Source organism: Ixodes scapularis, unplaced genomic scaffold (assembly GCF_016920785.2).
Source record: "Ixodes scapularis isolate PalLabHiFi unplaced genomic scaffold, ASM1692078v2 PGA_scaffold6__148_contigs__length_123643588, whole genome shotgun sequence".
Taxonomy (NCBI): domain Eukaryota; kingdom Metazoa; phylum Arthropoda; class Arachnida; order Ixodida; family Ixodidae; genus Ixodes; species Ixodes scapularis.
The window spans coordinates 104,129,636-104,148,249 of NW_024609881.1; the positions used below are offsets into that span (position 1 = coordinate 104,129,636).

An 18,614-nucleotide genomic window follows, 5' to 3' on the forward strand; every position below is an offset into this window, starting at 1 on the left:
TTTTCTTTCTTTTTTTTTTTTACTAACTAGGAGAACATAGTGGTGACATTCTTTCACGAAACAAACGTTCGCGCTAAAAGCAGATCGGCGGTGTTTCTAGCGCGTATGCAAGCAACGGACTTCGCTATAGTAAAATATTCTTTCGTGAGCATTCTTTTCTATAAAACAATGAAACTAAATCGAGTTTTGAGTTTGATGTATCTCTTGTGCATCAGCGCTAGATACGCAGAGAAAAATAGGCGGTTTTTTCCGCTTTTTTTCAAGTGATTGTGCTCACCCACCGAGACATGGCCCACCCCACTTTTTAATGAATTTCAGGCGGTAGGGGGGTGGGCGATGACTCGGGATATTACGGTAGTGCGGTACCGCTTATAGTGCGGATTTTCGCGACTTCCGAGACATACGTTATATGTGGTCTACACTGCATATGGTAACTGACACGGTATTTCCCCGAACCCCCAAAAGTCATTCCGGAGTAAATCCCAGTTTGAGGGCTGCTTCCCGTCACATCTGTAGCCCCACCAACAGCGTTATCGGTTGTTACGTTTTCCCGGGTGATGCATATTTCTTTTTTACACGGTCCCTGAAAAACGCATCAACAAGGTTCCACTGTATTTTCAAGGACCCCTTCCAATACTCTATCTAGTACATTTATAACATAACTTTTTTAAATGCTCCGCGAAATTTCTGCATTGCACGATACCTAGGAAAAGGATTATTTGCCAACGAGGTGCTACTAAAGGGTTCAGTAGAGCTACTGCAGCTTTTCCTTGATTTCTTTGCTGATTTTTAAAAGTTTTCGCATTTTTGTTTTCGCCGTCTTCCTTAGGCTGCTCGACTTGACAACGTTGGTGATGCCACCTTTTGCCTTTGCTTTCTCCGAGTCTGCAGTTTCACCATCCCAGGCATCGCGCACGAGTTAACTATGTCCGGATGGGGAATAAGCACTAGCAAACAGCACACGAGAGAATAATACGATTGAGGGGCACGATCGCAAGATGGCAGACGGGCGGGACCGGATCTGGAACCACCGGGAGTGCTACCATTGTGGCGAGGTGCTTGAAGGCCGACATACAACCTCGGCTTTCTGCAGGGAAGATAATTCTCTTAGCGCTCCCCTCTCCCAAGCTGCGAGGGGGAGCCAGGTTGGGGCAAGGTAAAAAGTGGAGAGGATATAGAAAAGGGGGAGGCGGGCAAAAGTGGAAAGTGCGATGTGTACGTCGGCCTTTAACGGGCATCCGCTAAATGTGTCTAAATGTGCCATATAAGAAAACTTCCTCGTTGAAATTTATGTTTAGACGTGGAAAGAATATTTATATTTTATTATTGTAAAAAAGTTTCATTATTGCAAAAAAAACAACAACAAAAAAAACTGACTATCGAGGGAAATTTAAGTTTTCTAAGGGCTAGAAATTCCAGGGCTTTCAAGGTCTGGAAAATGCATTTTTCGAATTCAAGGGTTTTCAATGTTTTCAAGGACTTGTACGAACCCTGAGTCTAGGTGACATAAACCCATTCAGGGATGGGCAGTATTTCAAATACAGGCATTTGAAATACGTATTTTAAATACTTTGTGTATTTTGCATTTGTATTTAATTACAAATTCGGTAATGTATTTGACGTGTGTATTTAAATACTAAAACGTGGGTATTTCAAATACAACTGTAATTAAATACAATTTTGTGGGCGAAAATACATCCCTCAAATTTATTGTCACTGTCCAGAGCAGGAAGAAAACTATGTTCTGCACCGAATGCACTGTCTCTCAATCAAGCACAAGCGCTCAGTGTCTTTGTGATTACGGTGCTCGTTCAGGGCAAGAATAGTGACGAAATCGACGTTCACAGGCAGACTGGCTAAATAAGTGCCTGTGACAACTTGTGATGCTTTCCAGCCTGATTTCAATCCATATTTTTGCCTGGAACATTCTAAATGCGCCGGTCGTCTAGATTTTCGTAACTGGTGCGAGTTGCAACAAGAAAACATTCTCTAGCTAGCGCTGCGCGTCTTGGTCGTCTCGGTTCTTTGTTGGTCTATACCAAAATGTAATCGACAAAAAAAGCTGCTTGAAGCTCTTCTTTTTTCACCTATTACGTCCAAGCTGATTACATTTTTTTGTGATCATATTTCTATTACGTTACTAGAGCCTCGCACACTAGCTCACAAGTGTGCGGTGCATAATTAAAATGGGATACCCAGAAACCCGTTGCAGGTGCCCTGAAGTCGCTGACGCAAATTTTGCGGAATGTATTTGGAAAAGTATTTGGAGGCGACCAAATACATTTGGTTGTATTTGTATCTTGTACTTAAATGCTTTTTTGGAAATGTAATTAAATTTGTACTTAAATACATTTTTGACGAAGTATTTTGTATTTGTATTTCGACACATATTTGCATGTATTTTGCCCATCCCTGAACCCATTGAAGAAAAGAAAACCAATTTTATTTTACCACGTGCTAGTTTTTCTGTTTTTTTTTAAATCAAACAAATTGAAGGTAGAAGCTCGTGCCACCTTTTGATCCCTGCCCTCCCTTCGCGATTGATGACTTTTCAAGACCCGATTTGGCTAAAATAGAGCACCGCACCCGCTTTGCATCGTCAGAGGTCGTGGCGAGTGATCTAAACAAAAGAAAGTTTGCCACGGGAGAAGATGGGGAGGGCAGAGCTGGGGAAACTTTGGTCAGTCTATGATCTCGCCGCCGTAACGCTCTCCTCCCGAGCGAGCCAATCAGCACGCGGCGCAGAGCGAGAGGCACGAGCGCATGCGCGTGCCTCTCGCTCTGCTCTCGGCTGCTCCCAGCTGAGTGGGGAGGGCCGCCATTTTTGTTCATTCTCCCAACGGAATGCATGGGATCGGCATCTAAATCTCGATTAATTCTTTTTATAAAGCTGTCTCTGGCAAGAAAATGATATACTGTTATTCCTCGGTGGGTTAAAAAGCTAATGAAGTTTTCTCGACGTATAGCCACAAACTTTTATTCAGGCGAAAAAGAAGTCAACCCGTAGCAGACGACGCATAGCCTCAGCAGTGCTCTTCTCCCCATATACGACTCTGCCCTCCCCATCTTCTCCCGTCCTAGCGCCTGTCCTGTCCACTTCTTCGTCTGTCCTCGTCCTAGCGCTATTTGTAATTTAGTATGTATAACCAACTAGCCCGCCAGAATATTTTAATTCAGCTCTTCTCCGACCACAGTCTCCGACAGCGTTGCGAAAAAATGGCGGTCGTCTCCTCTCTGCTCTTTTCTTTCTCTCCCGCTCCTTCGGCGCTCTCCCCCCTTTCGTTTACTTTGCTCCTCTCCGTCGCCTTCGTCGCCACACCCACTGGCCAAACTCCCACAATATACGGCTCTGGGGGAGGGTGGAGGCGGAGAGAAAGCGGTTTCCTTGCCTTCCGACAGATGGCGACACAAAAGCTTGTGTACACCGAACGACATCGCACAGTGGTTACGATAACTGCCACACGCGGCTGCGGATCGGAAAAAAAAAATGCTTTTCCTCAGCGATTATGCAGCGAAATCACAGTATTTTTGGGGAAGGTGGCACATTTTCTCTCACTTGTGCCAAGATAAAGAGTATACAAAACACAAGCTGCAATTTCTTTCAAACGGTTGCTGCAATGCCCCTTTAAATAGAAACTGAAGTGGTTTTGTATCTGAGGAACAACTTAAACCGTCTTTATTTGGCCACGAGGATCACGAATATCGAGGTTACTTTTCAATTTGGTGCAAGGAGGCTGCAGATATTCATTTTCAAATGTACCGCTGAAGCCCCTCCTTCCCACAGCATGACGTCATATCAGCAGTTTCCGCATTCTCCAGTCTCGCACATCTTCAGCGGCTATCGAAGCTCTATGCACGCGCATTCTTGGTATTTTCGGAAAGGTTAGAAAATGACGTCACGACTGGTGTCAGCGCGGGGGAATATACCTGGCAAGCTTGCGACTGCACGTGCTACCCACACGAGCGACACGTGCTTGGAGGCCAAAAAATCTTAGTATGACGTAACGACAGGTCAAAGGTTTTTCGTGTTTTCTGGCGTTTAGTTAAATCTTCGGGAAAAATAAATGTGATATTCAGATTCAAGGAATAAAAAAGCTTTAGAATTCACCTCTAATTTTTTTTTTTTTTTTCAAGAACCTCTTCAGCTTTTTTTTAAGAAGGTTGTCATTTTAATTAGTTTGGAAGAGATTCGACAGTCATTTCTGGGTGGATTGAAAAATGTGTTCTTTATTCGTTTGCCTGCAAAATTTCCCATTGGTCAGTTGTGTCTTATGACTGAGAAATTAGAGAGGCACGAGAAACCAAACAGACATTTTGTAAAGATTCACCTCACCCAGAAAGTTCCCGCCTATGCAAGGTCACCATAAATACAGTGTCTGCATGCAATAATCTGAGCTGATAAAAAAAAACACACACACAAAAACAGCTTTTAGAGAGCTAGAATTTTCTTCGCAATATATTGACTTTCAAAAAGCATACTCCTTTTCGTAGAACATCCTGCAATAGTGAAAATAAGAGACTTGCCTTTCTCTTTGCTTTCCGCACTCTGACATTCTTCTCTTCCTTCAAGGTTCCGGCAAACTTGCCGTGCGACGCGGTCGAAGACTTCGCCAGGGTTACCGCCGTGGCCACCTTGACATAAAAAGTGACGCCGTTATTTTTCATCCCTTCGTTTTCATGAAAACAAAAAAAATTTCAAACATCTACGCAAATTGTGCTGCAATTGACAACGGTAGCTGCTGCGAAGGAGATTCAGCCAGTGTGCTCATACAATGTTCGCAAGGGGTTCTTTCTTTTCAGTGGAATTGGTGCAGGAGGCGTGTGTGAGGAGATGTGCACTTTGGTGGAACGATCGTGCGAGATGCTGCACGTGTTAGGACACAGGGACGTGCTGTTCTTTGGCCGAAACACTCTTTTAGAACGGAGGCAACCGTGACCGCGCCTGCGGCGGAAGAAGCGAAAGTATGTATGAGGGCGGAACTGGGTGGCGGCTGTGGGGAGGCGAGGGAGCGCGTCCGCACGGCGCTACCGCAAGGGTATTCTGCAACGGCGGAGGCCGGAGAGGGGGGAAGACAGGGTGTCACGGAAGGGTACGCGGATGTAGCAGGAAAGATGGTCTTTCGGAACAGTGGAGGCCTACAGGGGGAAGGAAAAGGGAGAGCGAGAGAGAGCCTTGCCGTGTGTGAGAAACGACGGGTAGAGGGAGAGTGGCGGCTCTGCTGAAGGAGGGGCTTTGTGCTCGTACATGAGCATATTTTGTCGGGAATGGGCACTAACAGCTACTGCTGGAAAACAACAATGTAAGCTTCGTAAGCAGAAATTCATATGCTATTGAGTGTTTGGCACATGGTTATGCACCAACGAGTGGCTCAGTAGCGCAGAAATAGTGCTTAAACTGGAAGAACATCTTACTTTGGGAGAAGGACTGATAGGGAACTCGGAAAACCCCCGAGGAGACTTAGGAAACCTAAGGGTGCTGAGGAACCCAGTGCAAGAACCCACGATGCAGAGAATTAAATTCCTGTGGCCTTCAAAGGACCCAAGAGATGCCAGTAAAGAAGAAACGTTGCCGACAAGCTTCAGTGCGCCTTTGCACGTGCGAAAGATCACTGGGGCATGAACACGCACGCCCCGAGGCGTGCGCGTTTTTATTTTTGGCGTTTTTTCCCGCGCTCACCTCCTTGCTTCCTTTGATCGGTGACGTCAAAAATCAGGAAATTTAGAAGCTTTGTAGGCGACATTTCTATAACATTTAATAACGGCAATCAAAAACATGTTTTGTAACGCAATTGCGAATGCACTAAGACCCCTCTTTTTGAAATACCAAAAATCAGATTTCGGTGCGATGTCGCTTCCTGCATTTGTATCCTCCCTCGGAAAACTTGGCGGCGCTCGAGCAGAGGCTTATCGCCGAGTGGGGGAGAAACCGGTTTTTCCCCGCGCCGGCACCCTTCTATCCCGCCTGCTCACCTCTTCCTCGCTTCGGGTCGCGGTAGCAACCGCGCTTTGCTTCACGGCGTGGAGCAGAGGTCCGAAAGAAAGTCGAGTCGCAGGAGACCGCAAAATTTGACTCACTGCACTGGTGCGGATCGCGCGGGCACTTCAAATTCGGCATTTGGAAATTGCTTTTTTAATTCACAAATACTGAATTCCCAAGTTTTGAATTTTGAGGCTAGCGTCCCGGCATCGTTTTCAATCATTTCGGATAATAAAAAAAAAAAAAAAATGATTTTGATGTGTCAGTGCCCCTTTAAGACTGCTTACGTGCAGGACTGCGAAAGTACTTCTACGAGCATCGCGCCACGTCCCTTTTCACACGGCACTCCAGCGGCGACACCATGCTCCACTCATGCACGTAGACAGGATTTTGTTTCAAGGGGGGGGGGGGGGGGGGGGGGGGGGTGCCCATGACAAAATGCTGTATAAGGGGGAGAGGAGAGAGGAAGTCCCAGCAAAATGGAAAATTTGAAGGGGGGGGAAGCGGGGGAGGGAGCCCCCCCCCCCCCCCCCAGCAACGTGCCTAGCTCGGCCACTGCGCAGGTGCGGCGAATCCTGCCAGCTTCACACCGGCTTCCGTGACGAAGCATCCGCGTTGCTGTGCTTTTCTTTGCATTTTATTTCTGAGGCACATGCTTGATGACGTATTGGTGTGACCCCGTTTCGGGCACAAAGCCGACGCTTTTCCGCATAATGGGACAAGTAAGGTTTTCGCCTTAAAAAATGAAGAAACAACTTTACCTGGTCTTTACTGAGGTTTTCTGTCGGAGGAAACAGGTTCTTGGGAACTGCGCATGGCAAAAGCAGAGAGCAAAGATGTTACACCCCACCAAAGACATATGCATTAAGAAAATAAATAAATAAATAAACAAAACTACTATCAACAACAGCTACTATTATGCAGTATCGAAAGGTAGATCTTTCATTATAGTGTTTGGTCTCTAAACTCAAAGAGTCGCTTTCTCAATGCACACTGCGAGGTGCATATGTCAGGTGAGGGAGACGGGCACCGTAGCTCTCCGGTATGCATGTCTAGCATGACCATGTTTTAAGCCCAAACCGAGTGCTGGCTGTTCATTTCTGAGTTAGCAAATTTGTTTTGAAAAAAAAAAAAAAGTTGTGAAAGCTTCACTAATGCAGTCCGAGCAGGCGGGTTATACGGCCAGCGGGAAATAACCTACGGCGCTACTCGTCAAAATAAGTAGGATAAATAACTATGAATTGATAACACTTCTTAATTATTGAAAATAAACATGTGGTTCCAATAACAGACTTTCTGAGCATCATTGAAAATCACAAGGTCAGCCGATCTTAGAAAGACTTCGAGCAGACAGGAAGCGCGGGGTTGCGCACAAGTCACCATTCCTGCAACAGGTGCAAGGCTAGAGGTGCGAAAGCACAGCTTACTTTTCCTGAAATCTTGAAATTCAGTGGTTTTTGATGAAGCTCAAAAAGTTTCCAATTGTAATCGTATGTTTGCTTTAACAAACTAAAATGTTCAGAAACAAATTTCAGTTAATTATCCGACTTATCGTGGCTATTAGCCCCCCACCCCCCCCCCATATGTCTCCCTGGTCGTATAACCCGCCTGGACAGACCTCATCAGTGCGGCGCTCGCGGCTTTTTTAACCCTTTCATGATCACTGACGTACCTGTACGTCAGCGCGGGAGCGTCCTGCATGGTTGCTGACGTCCATGTAGATACCGTAAAATACCGGGCAAGCACCTACTCAAAATTTAGAGATGATCGCCAAAAAATGGGGAATGGGCGCTTGTTTGGTCATCAGTTTTACATATAAATGTACTGTGCATATTTTCTCAGATCTTAGAAATTTGGATATCGGCGCTTAATGTGGAATGGGCGGTTGCATGGTATTCCACGGTATGTCCGGGACTTAAAGTTCCAAAATTCCCACCTCTGCTTGAACGGGTGGGATCGCTGGGACGTGCTGCCATCTGGTAGGCTTGTAGGGAACTACGACCAAATAACTCCGGCCGAGTTTGTTTTGGCGCGGCTCTTTGAAATTGCGAAACTGGACGCTCAGCGATACTTTTGAGATGGCTGGGCGTGCCGGCTGCTCTGGAGGTAGCGTAGTGGAGATTGCATAGATGGCTCTTCGGGTTAAGACTTTGAACCCTTCTCTGACTCTGAGTCGGATGACAGCCCGACATCCGACCAACAACTGGAAACTAGCTGGAAGAAGTCGGAGTCTGGAGTCCGACACACAGCCGCACCGTCTGCTAGACCGTCTCGGAAGCAGGCGCCTCGAAGTTTTAGTCCTTTTTGTTTTGTTCAGCCTCCAGTGAGCATGCCGCAGATGTTTTTGAAGTGTGTGTACTATTTATATTAAGTTTTACATTTTTTTATGCAACCCGACCACGGGGGTGCGTTTTTAGACAAAAAAGGCGACCATAAAAGGGTTAAAACAAATCTGCAAGGCCTAACACAAACACACTGTACGGCAGCCCCGGCACTATTACAGTCGCTCTTGTAAACAAACTAGCCCTGAAAAATTATCTTTAGAGGTTTTGGTCTGGAAACTCCACCTATTCAGACCCCAGTAACTTTTTCCCGTGACAGGTGTCACTGACTGCCACAGATGTCATTACGGACTGCGAGAATAACAAGAGAAACCAAATGGCCGCAAGAACTTGTTACCGTAATTTCCTGAGAGATACCCCACCCCCAAAAAATAAGCCGCCCCCTATTTTTGGCCATATCTGCTATTTTTCCAGAAACACAGAAAGGAAGTCCACTTTCAGTACTTGCAGGGCCCTGGCCAATGGTGACCTTTTTAAAAACTGTGTTACTTAACCACGGCGGGAGATAAGCAAACACAGATGACCGTGTGGGACGGCCGTCTTTGGTTCATCGTCCCTTCCTACGATAGCAAGTTTCGAGGGTCACAAAATCTAAAATTATTTAAACTTTTCTTTATGGCACACCAAAAGTTAGCCCAGCCCCTATTTTCAACCAATTTGCTATCGATTTTAGGCGGGCTATCTCTCAGGATGTTATGGTAATCTGTTTTAATATTTTCGTTTATGCCGAAAAGAGCATGTACTGCTCGTGCAACTGGACAGATAGCATGTCGGTGCCATAATAGTCACAAATGGGATTAGAATGGCAGGGAGGTTGCTCGGCTATCCCAGCTTCAGCAGGATCTTCTCCTACCTTCAATAACGCATCAACGTCATGCAAACCTCGAGCGCGTGCGCAGCCTAACGAAGACGTAAGGCAACGAGCGCTTGCTGGAGGTCGGGCATTCGAAGGTGATACCCCGTCGTTCTCATCCTGCCAGTGACTACAGTAGTTACTGGTTCCTACGACAGAGGATGAAACCAGACCCCCATTCCCGCTTTCGGCGTCTGCTGGGTTGTTGCGCACGTTGACAGCCTGGACAGGCTTCTGAATACACCGGCGTGGGTGGCTGTAAACTATGCGGTCCCTTAAAACGGCTTTTCGAAAACTCTCCGAGAATTTGACGCAAGTGTGGTCCTCCTTGTACGCTCTTGGCTCGACCCAATCGGTTCTCCCTACTGATGAGAGCGTAACTCCGGTGGTTCAATTTGTCCGTGGGAAAAGCTCTTTGTGGTGTGGAAAAAAAGTTTTCAAAACAGAGGTGTCACATCTAGATTTGACTGATACTGCTGGTATAAACACGTACACAGTCTGCTGAAGTGTGCAGTTTACTATAGCGCTAGAGAAAAGGATACGAGCAGTTGATTCGGGTTTGGCAATTTGTATCGGAGAGTCGGCTGATCAAACGAAGGCGCGATCGTCTCACCTTTCGCCTTGCTGTTGCGAGCGATGTTGCGCAGACGCTGGTATTCGTTTTTGGCCACCCGTTCCTTCTTCTTCTCCTTTAGCTCACCGACATAGTCAACGTATGGATCTGAAAGGAGGGAGCGTAAAAGCTTGCAGCCTGTTATGGTCATGCGCGACAAATCGTCACACACAGAATAGGATTTTTGGCTGGTAAATCTCAATGACATTGTTTATATGGCCAGACCAGTGGCGAGACTTCCTAACGACGACGTCATTGGTTGCCACCATGGTCACATGGTCGCACATACCAGTCAGTAAGAGGGAGGCGGCAACTGCGAGGGAGCTCCACTGCCACGGAGAATGAGCATTGGCCACCAAAGTCCAAGTTGTTCCAATTCAAAGAAATCCCTTTAAGTTGGCCAGCGAGACATTGCCCCCAAATTTTCCACACATGGTCACATGACTAGTGTTGATTGTTCTTTTATGTCACTCTTTTCCTGCATAGCCAGCCCTATAATGTATTCTATGCTAAAAAGCAAAGAAGTGAAAAAAGTCGGAAGTGCTTAGGATGGCTTGCTGCATAATGTCGATCCGGCAATCTAGTGATTCCTTGTTGTTGATATATGTTGACTATGATGCAGGTCTTAAAGGGATACTGAACCGAAATTTGGATTATGCAAAATAAAGCCGGAGAAGCGTTGAACGGGACACTACGAACTTCAAAACATCACTCATACATTGATATCTCAAACAGATGGCCCTACTTTTGGAAAAGAAGGGCGCGATCAAGCGAAGTCTTTGACGTCATTGTCCTCCGGGAGAATTTGAGAATGAGGGGAAGCGGCCTCGGTTCTCTCCTCCTCACATCGGTTCACCAGCTCGACGGGACGTGGCAAGGAGAAGAGGGAATGGGAATCGTGACGTAACTTGTCTCGTTGGCCGTGTTTAATCGCGCACTTCTTTTCCAAAAATATGGTGATCTGTTAGAGATATCTCCGTATGAGTGATGTTTTTGGGTTTGCAGCGTCCCGCCTATCCATCTACCCTTGTTTTGTGAGCTCGAAATTTCGGTTCAGTGTTTTTTGTAGAAGCTTGTTTAAGATGGGGCATATCGTTTGTTGGGCTTTAGTGAATAAAAATGACTAGTTTGAGATCACAAGACGTCTTAGTAGACTCGCAGCAATAGAAATACACGGGCACTATTTTCTCTGGGAGGAAAGGTGCCATCCTTGGGTCCCCCCAGCTCCATAAAATTTGACCAATGAATAGAGCCCTGCGCGGATAACAGTTTGATTATCCGCATCCGATCCGCAGACTTTGAATACGAGTCCGAACCGCATCCGCAAACTTTTTATATTATTGCATCCGTATCCGATCCACATACTTTGTATCCGTATCTGGACTGCATCTGCAAAATGTGGAACTGCATCCGACTCACAATCCAGGCATTCATCGTATATCATAACATCAAACGTGAATGTAAAAAAAAAAAAAAAACTTTTTAAGCCGCACGGTGAAAGATGTGGTTGTATTGTCCCAGTTTTAATTGTTTTATTCTTTCATCCATCACTTTTTAAGCGGTTTGCTTATCTTTGTACAAAGAAATCTTCGGGGCACCATTCAAAGGGGATGTCATTTTATCATTACCAGTTTCATCCTATTTATATTAAAAGCGATCAGCCTTCCCGAGATACTGCGCATTGAAGGAAAACTTATCTCAGTTATGTGATCGTTCCAGGAGTCCGCGACACTCTGGCCAGAGGAAGCGTACAAAAAGAAAAACAAATATATATATATATTTAAGATTTTTGTTTTTGCTCTGTAACACTTATTTTATGCAGACGCATACTTTTGAAACATGAAAGTTAACATAGGGCATACTATCTTCAATGAGAATCAGATCTTTCTTAGGATCCCTATCCTTTCTTCGAAACGTGTCTTGTGGAAATATGTTTCGTGGACAACTTTTCATGGACACACGGTTCATCCACGCTGTACATTTTCTGGGCACATGCCCCTGCGACGTTTTGTAGACAACGCATTTCTTCACCAAGCCGCTAAAAGCTAGCGCGCGATTCACTAGCGCGTGCTTAGCCAAACCATACTTCCCTCTCCCCTGTAATCCAGGCGAGACGCAAAGTTTGTTACGAAAATAGCAGGATTGCGTGCGACTAAACGTCCCAGGTTCTTCGATGAAACAAACACGGGAAGCCTTTCGATCAAACGTCGCATGTCGATAAAACAGTTTGTTGTTGGGCGAGTTGGTGAACGTCTGGATACATGGTTTTGCGCAAAAAAGACGGACATAAGTTTTTTGTTTGTTTTTCTCTCTTGTGTCTGTCTTTTTTCTGCGCTTGTGTTTGTTTTTCTCTCTTGTGTCCATCTTTTTTGCGCAAAACCATGTATTCAAACGATAAAACGATCTGTAAATGAAACGTCAGCCGACGAATTTAGATCCAGATCCGCAGATCTCCGCATCCGCAGCCCGATATCCGCACCTGATCCACAATCCACCAAAATCTGTCTAATTTTTATCCGCATCCACCAGTTCACTGCGGATAACCGTGCCGCGGATCATCCGTGGATATGCAGGGCTCTACCAATGAATATAGTAAATTGCGTGGGGAATCCGAACGTTAATGTTATTTCTCTCCATAGGTGCATTGTATAAAACATCAAACCTTTGGGTGTAGGGGTCCTAACACAGTAATTATTAGGGAGTTTTAGAATAACATTTGCAATTTTAGTGCATGCTAGCGCTAAATTTAGCGCTTGCGTTAGCGCATGCTACTCAAGAGAGTTTTGAATAGCGTTTCTCCGCCACAATACAAAGCCCAAGCATCTCGCGCTTGCAATGCCACCAAGATACAGTCCCAAATTTTATTTCACACAGGAAAGGCTCTAACTTGAGAAAAAAAACAAGTGTTTTTGGTAAAGAGTAACATTTTAGATTTGTTTAAACATGAAAATGCCATGCGAGCGGTCGACTGGTCGTGTCCGCTTGCATTGCCTAGGCAAGAGGTCTCGTGTACTGACCTTCGCACATCATACCTTCACCGAGAAATGTTTGCACGTTGCAAGCGTCAAGTTGCCAGTGATCGTTGCAAAACCGAATGCAATGTCATCCCGTATTGAAAATTAGAATTGTGAGGATGCCGCCGACGTTACGCTCACGACACCGCCAAAGCGGCCGCAGACTCCGCAGACATGTTCCTGGGAGCCGCCTTTTTTAACTGTGCATGTCTTGGCTTTAGCCAACATCTCATCAGGAATCCTCCTTGGAGGAGTGCAAAGACTATTTGATTATGCACACAATTTCCGAAAAATAGTGTATGCTAAAATAGCGCACGCAAAGCGCAAAACGTGGTTAGCGTTTGGCGCATGCGCAGTGGCAACGATGCTATTCTCTGCGTACACAAAGCTTTAGCAAGCGCTATTCTAAAACTCTCTAAATGTTTGAAAAACCTGTCCGACAGCACCCCCTGGTGTCTGCTCCGAGGCACAGAAAGAGGGGCGTGTCCAGATCTTTGATTCGATTTTTAATAGAGAGATCGGCCACTCGTGAGTGTCATTTAGGGTCTTAAAGAGCCTGTAGCCTGAGTTATCACCATGAATAGACAACCTCAGAATCCACTTGGGTGCCCCTTCAAGCCTTTCAGGTCAAACGACTGAACAGAAAGTTAATTCCCCCCCTTGGAAACATGTGAAATGCATGAAGTCCCCAGAAACCACGAGCATTCTCGGACAAATTGGTCCCATTCCCCCACTTCACAACAACCTTGATGCTGGATTTATACCAGCAGAACATTAGTGAATGAGGGTGTGTTTCAGCTGCTGCCAGCACATCAACTGTACTGTATACCATGCCCTTTTCATTCATGCATTCCACAACACACAAACACACGAAAAAAGAAATTGAATACAACTGCGTTACCTTTCCCATCGGGCACTTCAACCACCCAGTTCTTTTGTTTCTCCACCAGGGCACGCTTGTAGCCGTACCTTGGCCTCCAGTCCTGTTGACGCACGAGAGAACAAGCGTCACACCCAAGATTCTCATAACACGATGCCTCGTCGTCTTTCGGATCGTGAAGGTCGCTCGGATGTCAGATTCGAGAACACTACAAGTTGTAGCGCCCACCGATCCGGACTGAAGTGACTGCAGCCTAGCTCTCCAAGCACACAGAAAGCGTGAATCTTGAAGGGAAGAGCAACCCACCTTGATGGTTTCGTCCCAGACGAGCTTCTCCTTTTTGCGACGCTTGATGCCCTTCTGCCGAGCAAACTCGGACCACCTGGTTGCGGGCTTCGGCTTAGGGGGCTGCGAGAAAGCCATTGCGACGAGAACGCTTTTATCCCCCGGTCTCATCCTTTCAGTAACTATAATGTCCTAATAGTACCCCTATCCCAAAATAAAGCAGGTTGAGTGAAAATCCAATGCGAAAAATAATTAATTCTGTGCACGACACACACTTTCCAGACGTCGGTGTCAACGCTACTCGCACTGACAGTGTTAAGTACAGTGAAGATTGCTTAAGCGTTAACATATTTGAGAGAAGTCTCTCTGTCTGTATTAAAATTATGGTAAAAGAAAGTAACCCCAACTAATCTTTCATCATTATCAGAGAAGATTGCTGTAGGTTGCTTGCAGTATGTTAATTGTAGTGTTCCTTGCTCCCCTCTAATGTATACACCATCCACGTTTCGTTAAAATTAAAAAAAAGCAAATCAACTAATATGATTGTTTGTATTGTAAATGACTGTGTAACACAATTATGTAGAAAATCATCATATTCTTCACACTGTACTGGCGAAATGATTTTCAAGCTTCACACTGTGACATGAGATTGCGGTGTCACACTCGACAGGTTGTGACTGCTGTCGAATGCCAGTCCATATAGCAGGTGGGACGTACGAAAATACGTTCCTCCAGATGTTTGTTTTAGATCCGACCAAGGGGTTTTATTGGCGAAGCTCTTTAGGGTCTAGCCTTGACCGTACGGCGTTCGTGCTCACATCAATCGTGCTGGTGCTCATGCTCGTGAGCTCACGTGCTCGTGTAGGGCAAAAAAAATGATTAAAAAAAATGTATGCGCAGTCGACAGGAGTCAAACTTGTACGGGGAGACCCCAATGGATTTCTAGTCCATCGCCTTAACCACTCGGCCAGGACTGCGGGACGAGTAGGGGGCTCTGAGATGTGGTAGCAACTCAAGAGCTGGGGATGTCATGGATGAAACGTTGCATGTAGCCGCTCAACGTCTATACAGGAGAGGGCGCTGCGGTCAAATGCGTATATAACCGCGTTAAACTTTGCATGCACTGGCTCAACGTTTATACACGAGAGGGCGCTGCGGTCAAATGCTCAAATGCGTATTTAACCACGTTCCATACCACACATTCTCCGGAGAAACCGCTCCGAAGAAATTATACACATTTCTTCGGAGCGGTTCAGCCATCGCAGGGACACGCCCAGCGGGTTTCGAAGATACTCAGGTCTGAAAAATGGCGGCAGGTGCGTCTTCTTACTGACGTTTTACGTGTCAAATGCCCAAATCACTCTGCCTTTTCCTTTTACCTGAGGACGACCAACGATACTACAAACTTCCTTTGGGTTTCACGCTTTCTTCCGATATGGCGTCGTCATCTGTCCTTACATCGCCAAAACCAAGCGAATCCAAAATTGTCTCCACCCCATTTAATTGGGGATTTTGATCTAACTGCGCGGGCTAAACATGTTTTGGGGCACGGACCAAAATATGCCATTGCGCCTAAGCTTGAAGCCGTTGACCAAGTAGCGCTTGTAAGGAACATAGCTGCCAAAGCAGCACATGAAAGGAGCCCGCAGGTCATTGATGAAGGAATTCAGGTTTTTGCAAACCTTAAGCATCAAGCCCTCCCACGTCTGAGCTTCGGACCGACCGTACAAGAACTGAGAGGCAAAGATCTTAAACTTTGCCTTTCCGATAAGGAAGGAGGATTTGTGGTTCTTGACTCAGGGGCTTTTGGAGAGAAAGCTCTTCAAGCCATGGACAAGAATTTCGTTCTGGTGGATGTCAATAGAACTAAAGTAACAAAAAGAGCCATTCTCACGATACTAGAGAAAAATCATCAAGGGGGTTTGTGCTCCAAGATCAAGGCAGCCAAGATTGACCAGTTAACGGTGTTCTTCTCCGTCAAAACGCACAAAGAGGGAAGTCCGTTCCGGGCAATTATTTCGGAGAGGAACACGTGGCAAGCTTGCGTGTCCAAATTTCTCACCGAAAAGATCAACCTTGTTTTGATGCAAGACCCTTTCCGGATTTCCAATTCTGAAAATGTGATTTCTTTTCTTAAAGAAAAAGGGAACATCATCATTTCTGGGTTTTCGATGGACGTTCAAGATATGTACTACTCCATCCCGCATGCACGTCTATTACAAGTTCTTCGGTCAAACATAGAAGATCAAGGCCTCACGTCATTCCAGAATGCGGCAGGGATGCAAGTAGATACCTTCTTAGAACTTTTGGGCTATTACCTATCAGCCACGGTGGTAGCCTACCAAGATCGCCACTATGTGCAGAGAAGCGGCGTATGCATAGGATCCAAAGTGGCCCCACATCTGTGTGAAGTTTTTCTCGGAGCGTGCGGGCGTGCCATCCAAGAAAGTATTAAAGATCCAAGAATCGCGGCGATATTTAGGTATGTCGATGATTTCCTCATTTTATGCACTACAGAAGTTGATGATCATATCGACGGGTGCCTCAACAACATCCTGAGGAGTTTTCAGCACTCATGTATGGGGCTCACTTTCACGCATGAGCTTCCAGAGAGGAAAATCATCAAGTTTCTGGATTTGGTCTTGGAGTTCAGAGCAGAACATGTTTGCTGGAGATACCAAGCCCGTTCAGGGAAAGGGTTTCTCCCCTTCTCGTCGCAGAATTCAAAAACTGTCAAGCAGGCGGTAGCTTTCACAGCCCTGTTTTCTAGCCTGAAGAAATCCTGTGAGCATCAGCTCTCCCGAAGTTTTGAGATGCAAATATCCAGACTCGAAGACGCGGGCTACCCGCGACATGTAATTGCCTCCGTGTGCGAAAGAATTTGCCGCACCATCAAGACGACTTGCGGACGCAACGACCCTTCCACACAGCCAAAGAAGAAAAGAAGACCGTTTGTGGTTGTTCCATATATTCATGGGATTACGCATAGGTTAAAAAAGATGGCCAATCGACATGAGGTACAAGTGCTGTGTTCGGCGCCCAATAAGGCCTATTCGTTGTGCCGCAGGGTTAATCAAGGGCAAACCAGCAACGGCAAGGTTTGTGGCACCAATCACAGGACGGTTTATGCCCAGTGCGACAAGGAGGTTATATACCACATACCCCTGACATGCGGCCGCTGTTACATCGGCCAAACCGGGCGGTGTATAAATGATAGGACCCGGGAACATGCCAATAGCTTGAAGACCTTGACGGCAGCAGGTCACTTAGCCCTACATTGCCGCGACTGCAAGTGCAAGGCGAACCTAGACAAAGTTACCGTCATGGGGCACCATCGAAACCGGTTTGCACGCGAGGTTTTAGAAGCTTTAAACATACAAGAGAAAGGGGACATGTGTGTTAGTTCACCCTCTGTGACCTTAACCAGAGAAGAGAGAACGTTCTTGCGAGGGGAAGTACCGCCCACAAGTAGACAGACGAGGAGGATGCCTTAGTTTAATAATGAGGAAAAAGAGGAAGAAGTGAGGCAAGCTAGGTATGATTGATCCTAGCCTGTCGATGAAGATGAAGTGTTTCATTAAATTTCAGTTGGTAGTCCAGCGGTTGAATGCGTCTCTCTCGTCCTTCTTACATTTGTGTGCTTGGGTTGTTCAGCTGGTGTATATTAAGTATATTAAGCACACATTCTCTTTCTGACATGGACGAAAATGAATGAAAGGTTCGGCATGCTGCGGCTCGGCGTCTACGCAGACAAGCACCACCAGAGCTTCGCCCCAATCAACGTCAGTCACCACGTGGAGATGCGGTCATTTTTTTTCTACAAATTTCTTTGAAGGCCTAATACCAAATGATTACTTTAAAAATAAAAAAAAACTCAGATGTTGAGTGGTTCTAGCGTTAAGGTTCCCTGTTTTTTTTAGTTTTTTTTTTTTTTATCACTCACCGGTTTTTCTCTTGGAAGTCTAGTTGTACCGTCGGGCAACTGTGAGGAAAGAAATCCCCATAGGCTTTGACAACCAGTAACGAATCCACAGGGGGTGGCAAACCACGCAGCCACCATGCACCAATATGAAGAGAAAAGCAACAAAACACGAACCTTCGCGACAATGACATCCTCCACCCGTTCTGTAGGAAGCTGCAGAGAAAATACATCGCACGGAAATTAAGCGCGATTTCGTACTGTGAACCGACTTTGACAAGGAAAAAGTGCGAGCAATACCTCAAACAGCTTGTTGATCAGCAACTGAGTGTTACCCCTCGCCAGTTCTGTCAAATACTCTTCTCTGCTTTCGGACCTAGACTCCGCAGAGCGATCGGAGAAACAAAATTTAAAAGAATCAGCAGTTGCATACAAGGCGAACTACAAGATACTGCCGCGCAAAACACACTGCGTTGTTGGGACAACACGTGACAGGTGTTTACTTCGTCAAAGTAGGCGACTCACCTAAGTTTCTGCGCATCCAAAGGGTTTGGATCCGTGGCTAAGAGGGTACCCAAATCGAAAGCCAGATCCAAATCTTTTTCGACGTAAGTTGGCTTATATAATGCATCTTTTTCGGCAGCCTCGAGCAAAATCTTCTCTGCGAGGGCGGCCATCTTGGAAAGGTACAGGCAGGGTTTGCAACGTAGAGCCAAAAAAGGCTAAACTTA

At 45.9% G+C, this 18,614-nt stretch overlaps 1 protein-coding gene across 1 annotated transcript in view; it reads right to left on the minus strand.

Annotated features, from left to right (window-relative positions):
• The window catches only part of LOC8027031 (ribosome biogenesis regulatory protein homolog), a 29,154-nt gene extending 10,574 nt beyond the window's left edge, over window positions 1-18,580 (minus strand). Inside the window, exons 1-9 of the mRNA XM_029983250.3 lie at window positions 18,409-18,580; window positions 18,184-18,259; window positions 18,061-18,099; window positions 17,908-17,946; window positions 13,986-14,087; window positions 13,701-13,782; window positions 9,786-9,893; window positions 6,739-6,785; window positions 4,525-4,632 (exon numbers count right to left, since the gene is read on the minus strand). Of these exons, the coding sequence (XP_029839110.1) occupies window positions 4,525-4,632; window positions 6,739-6,785; window positions 9,786-9,893; window positions 13,701-13,782; window positions 13,986-14,087; window positions 17,908-17,946; window positions 18,061-18,099; window positions 18,184-18,259; window positions 18,409-18,560 (753 nt within the window). The 5' untranslated portion in view covers window positions 18,561-18,580. The remainder of the gene's footprint in view (window positions 1-4,524; window positions 4,633-6,738; window positions 6,786-9,785; window positions 9,894-13,700; window positions 13,783-13,985; window positions 14,088-17,907; window positions 17,947-18,060; window positions 18,100-18,183; window positions 18,260-18,408) is intronic.
• Between the last annotated feature and the right edge of the window lie 34 nt (window positions 18,581-18,614).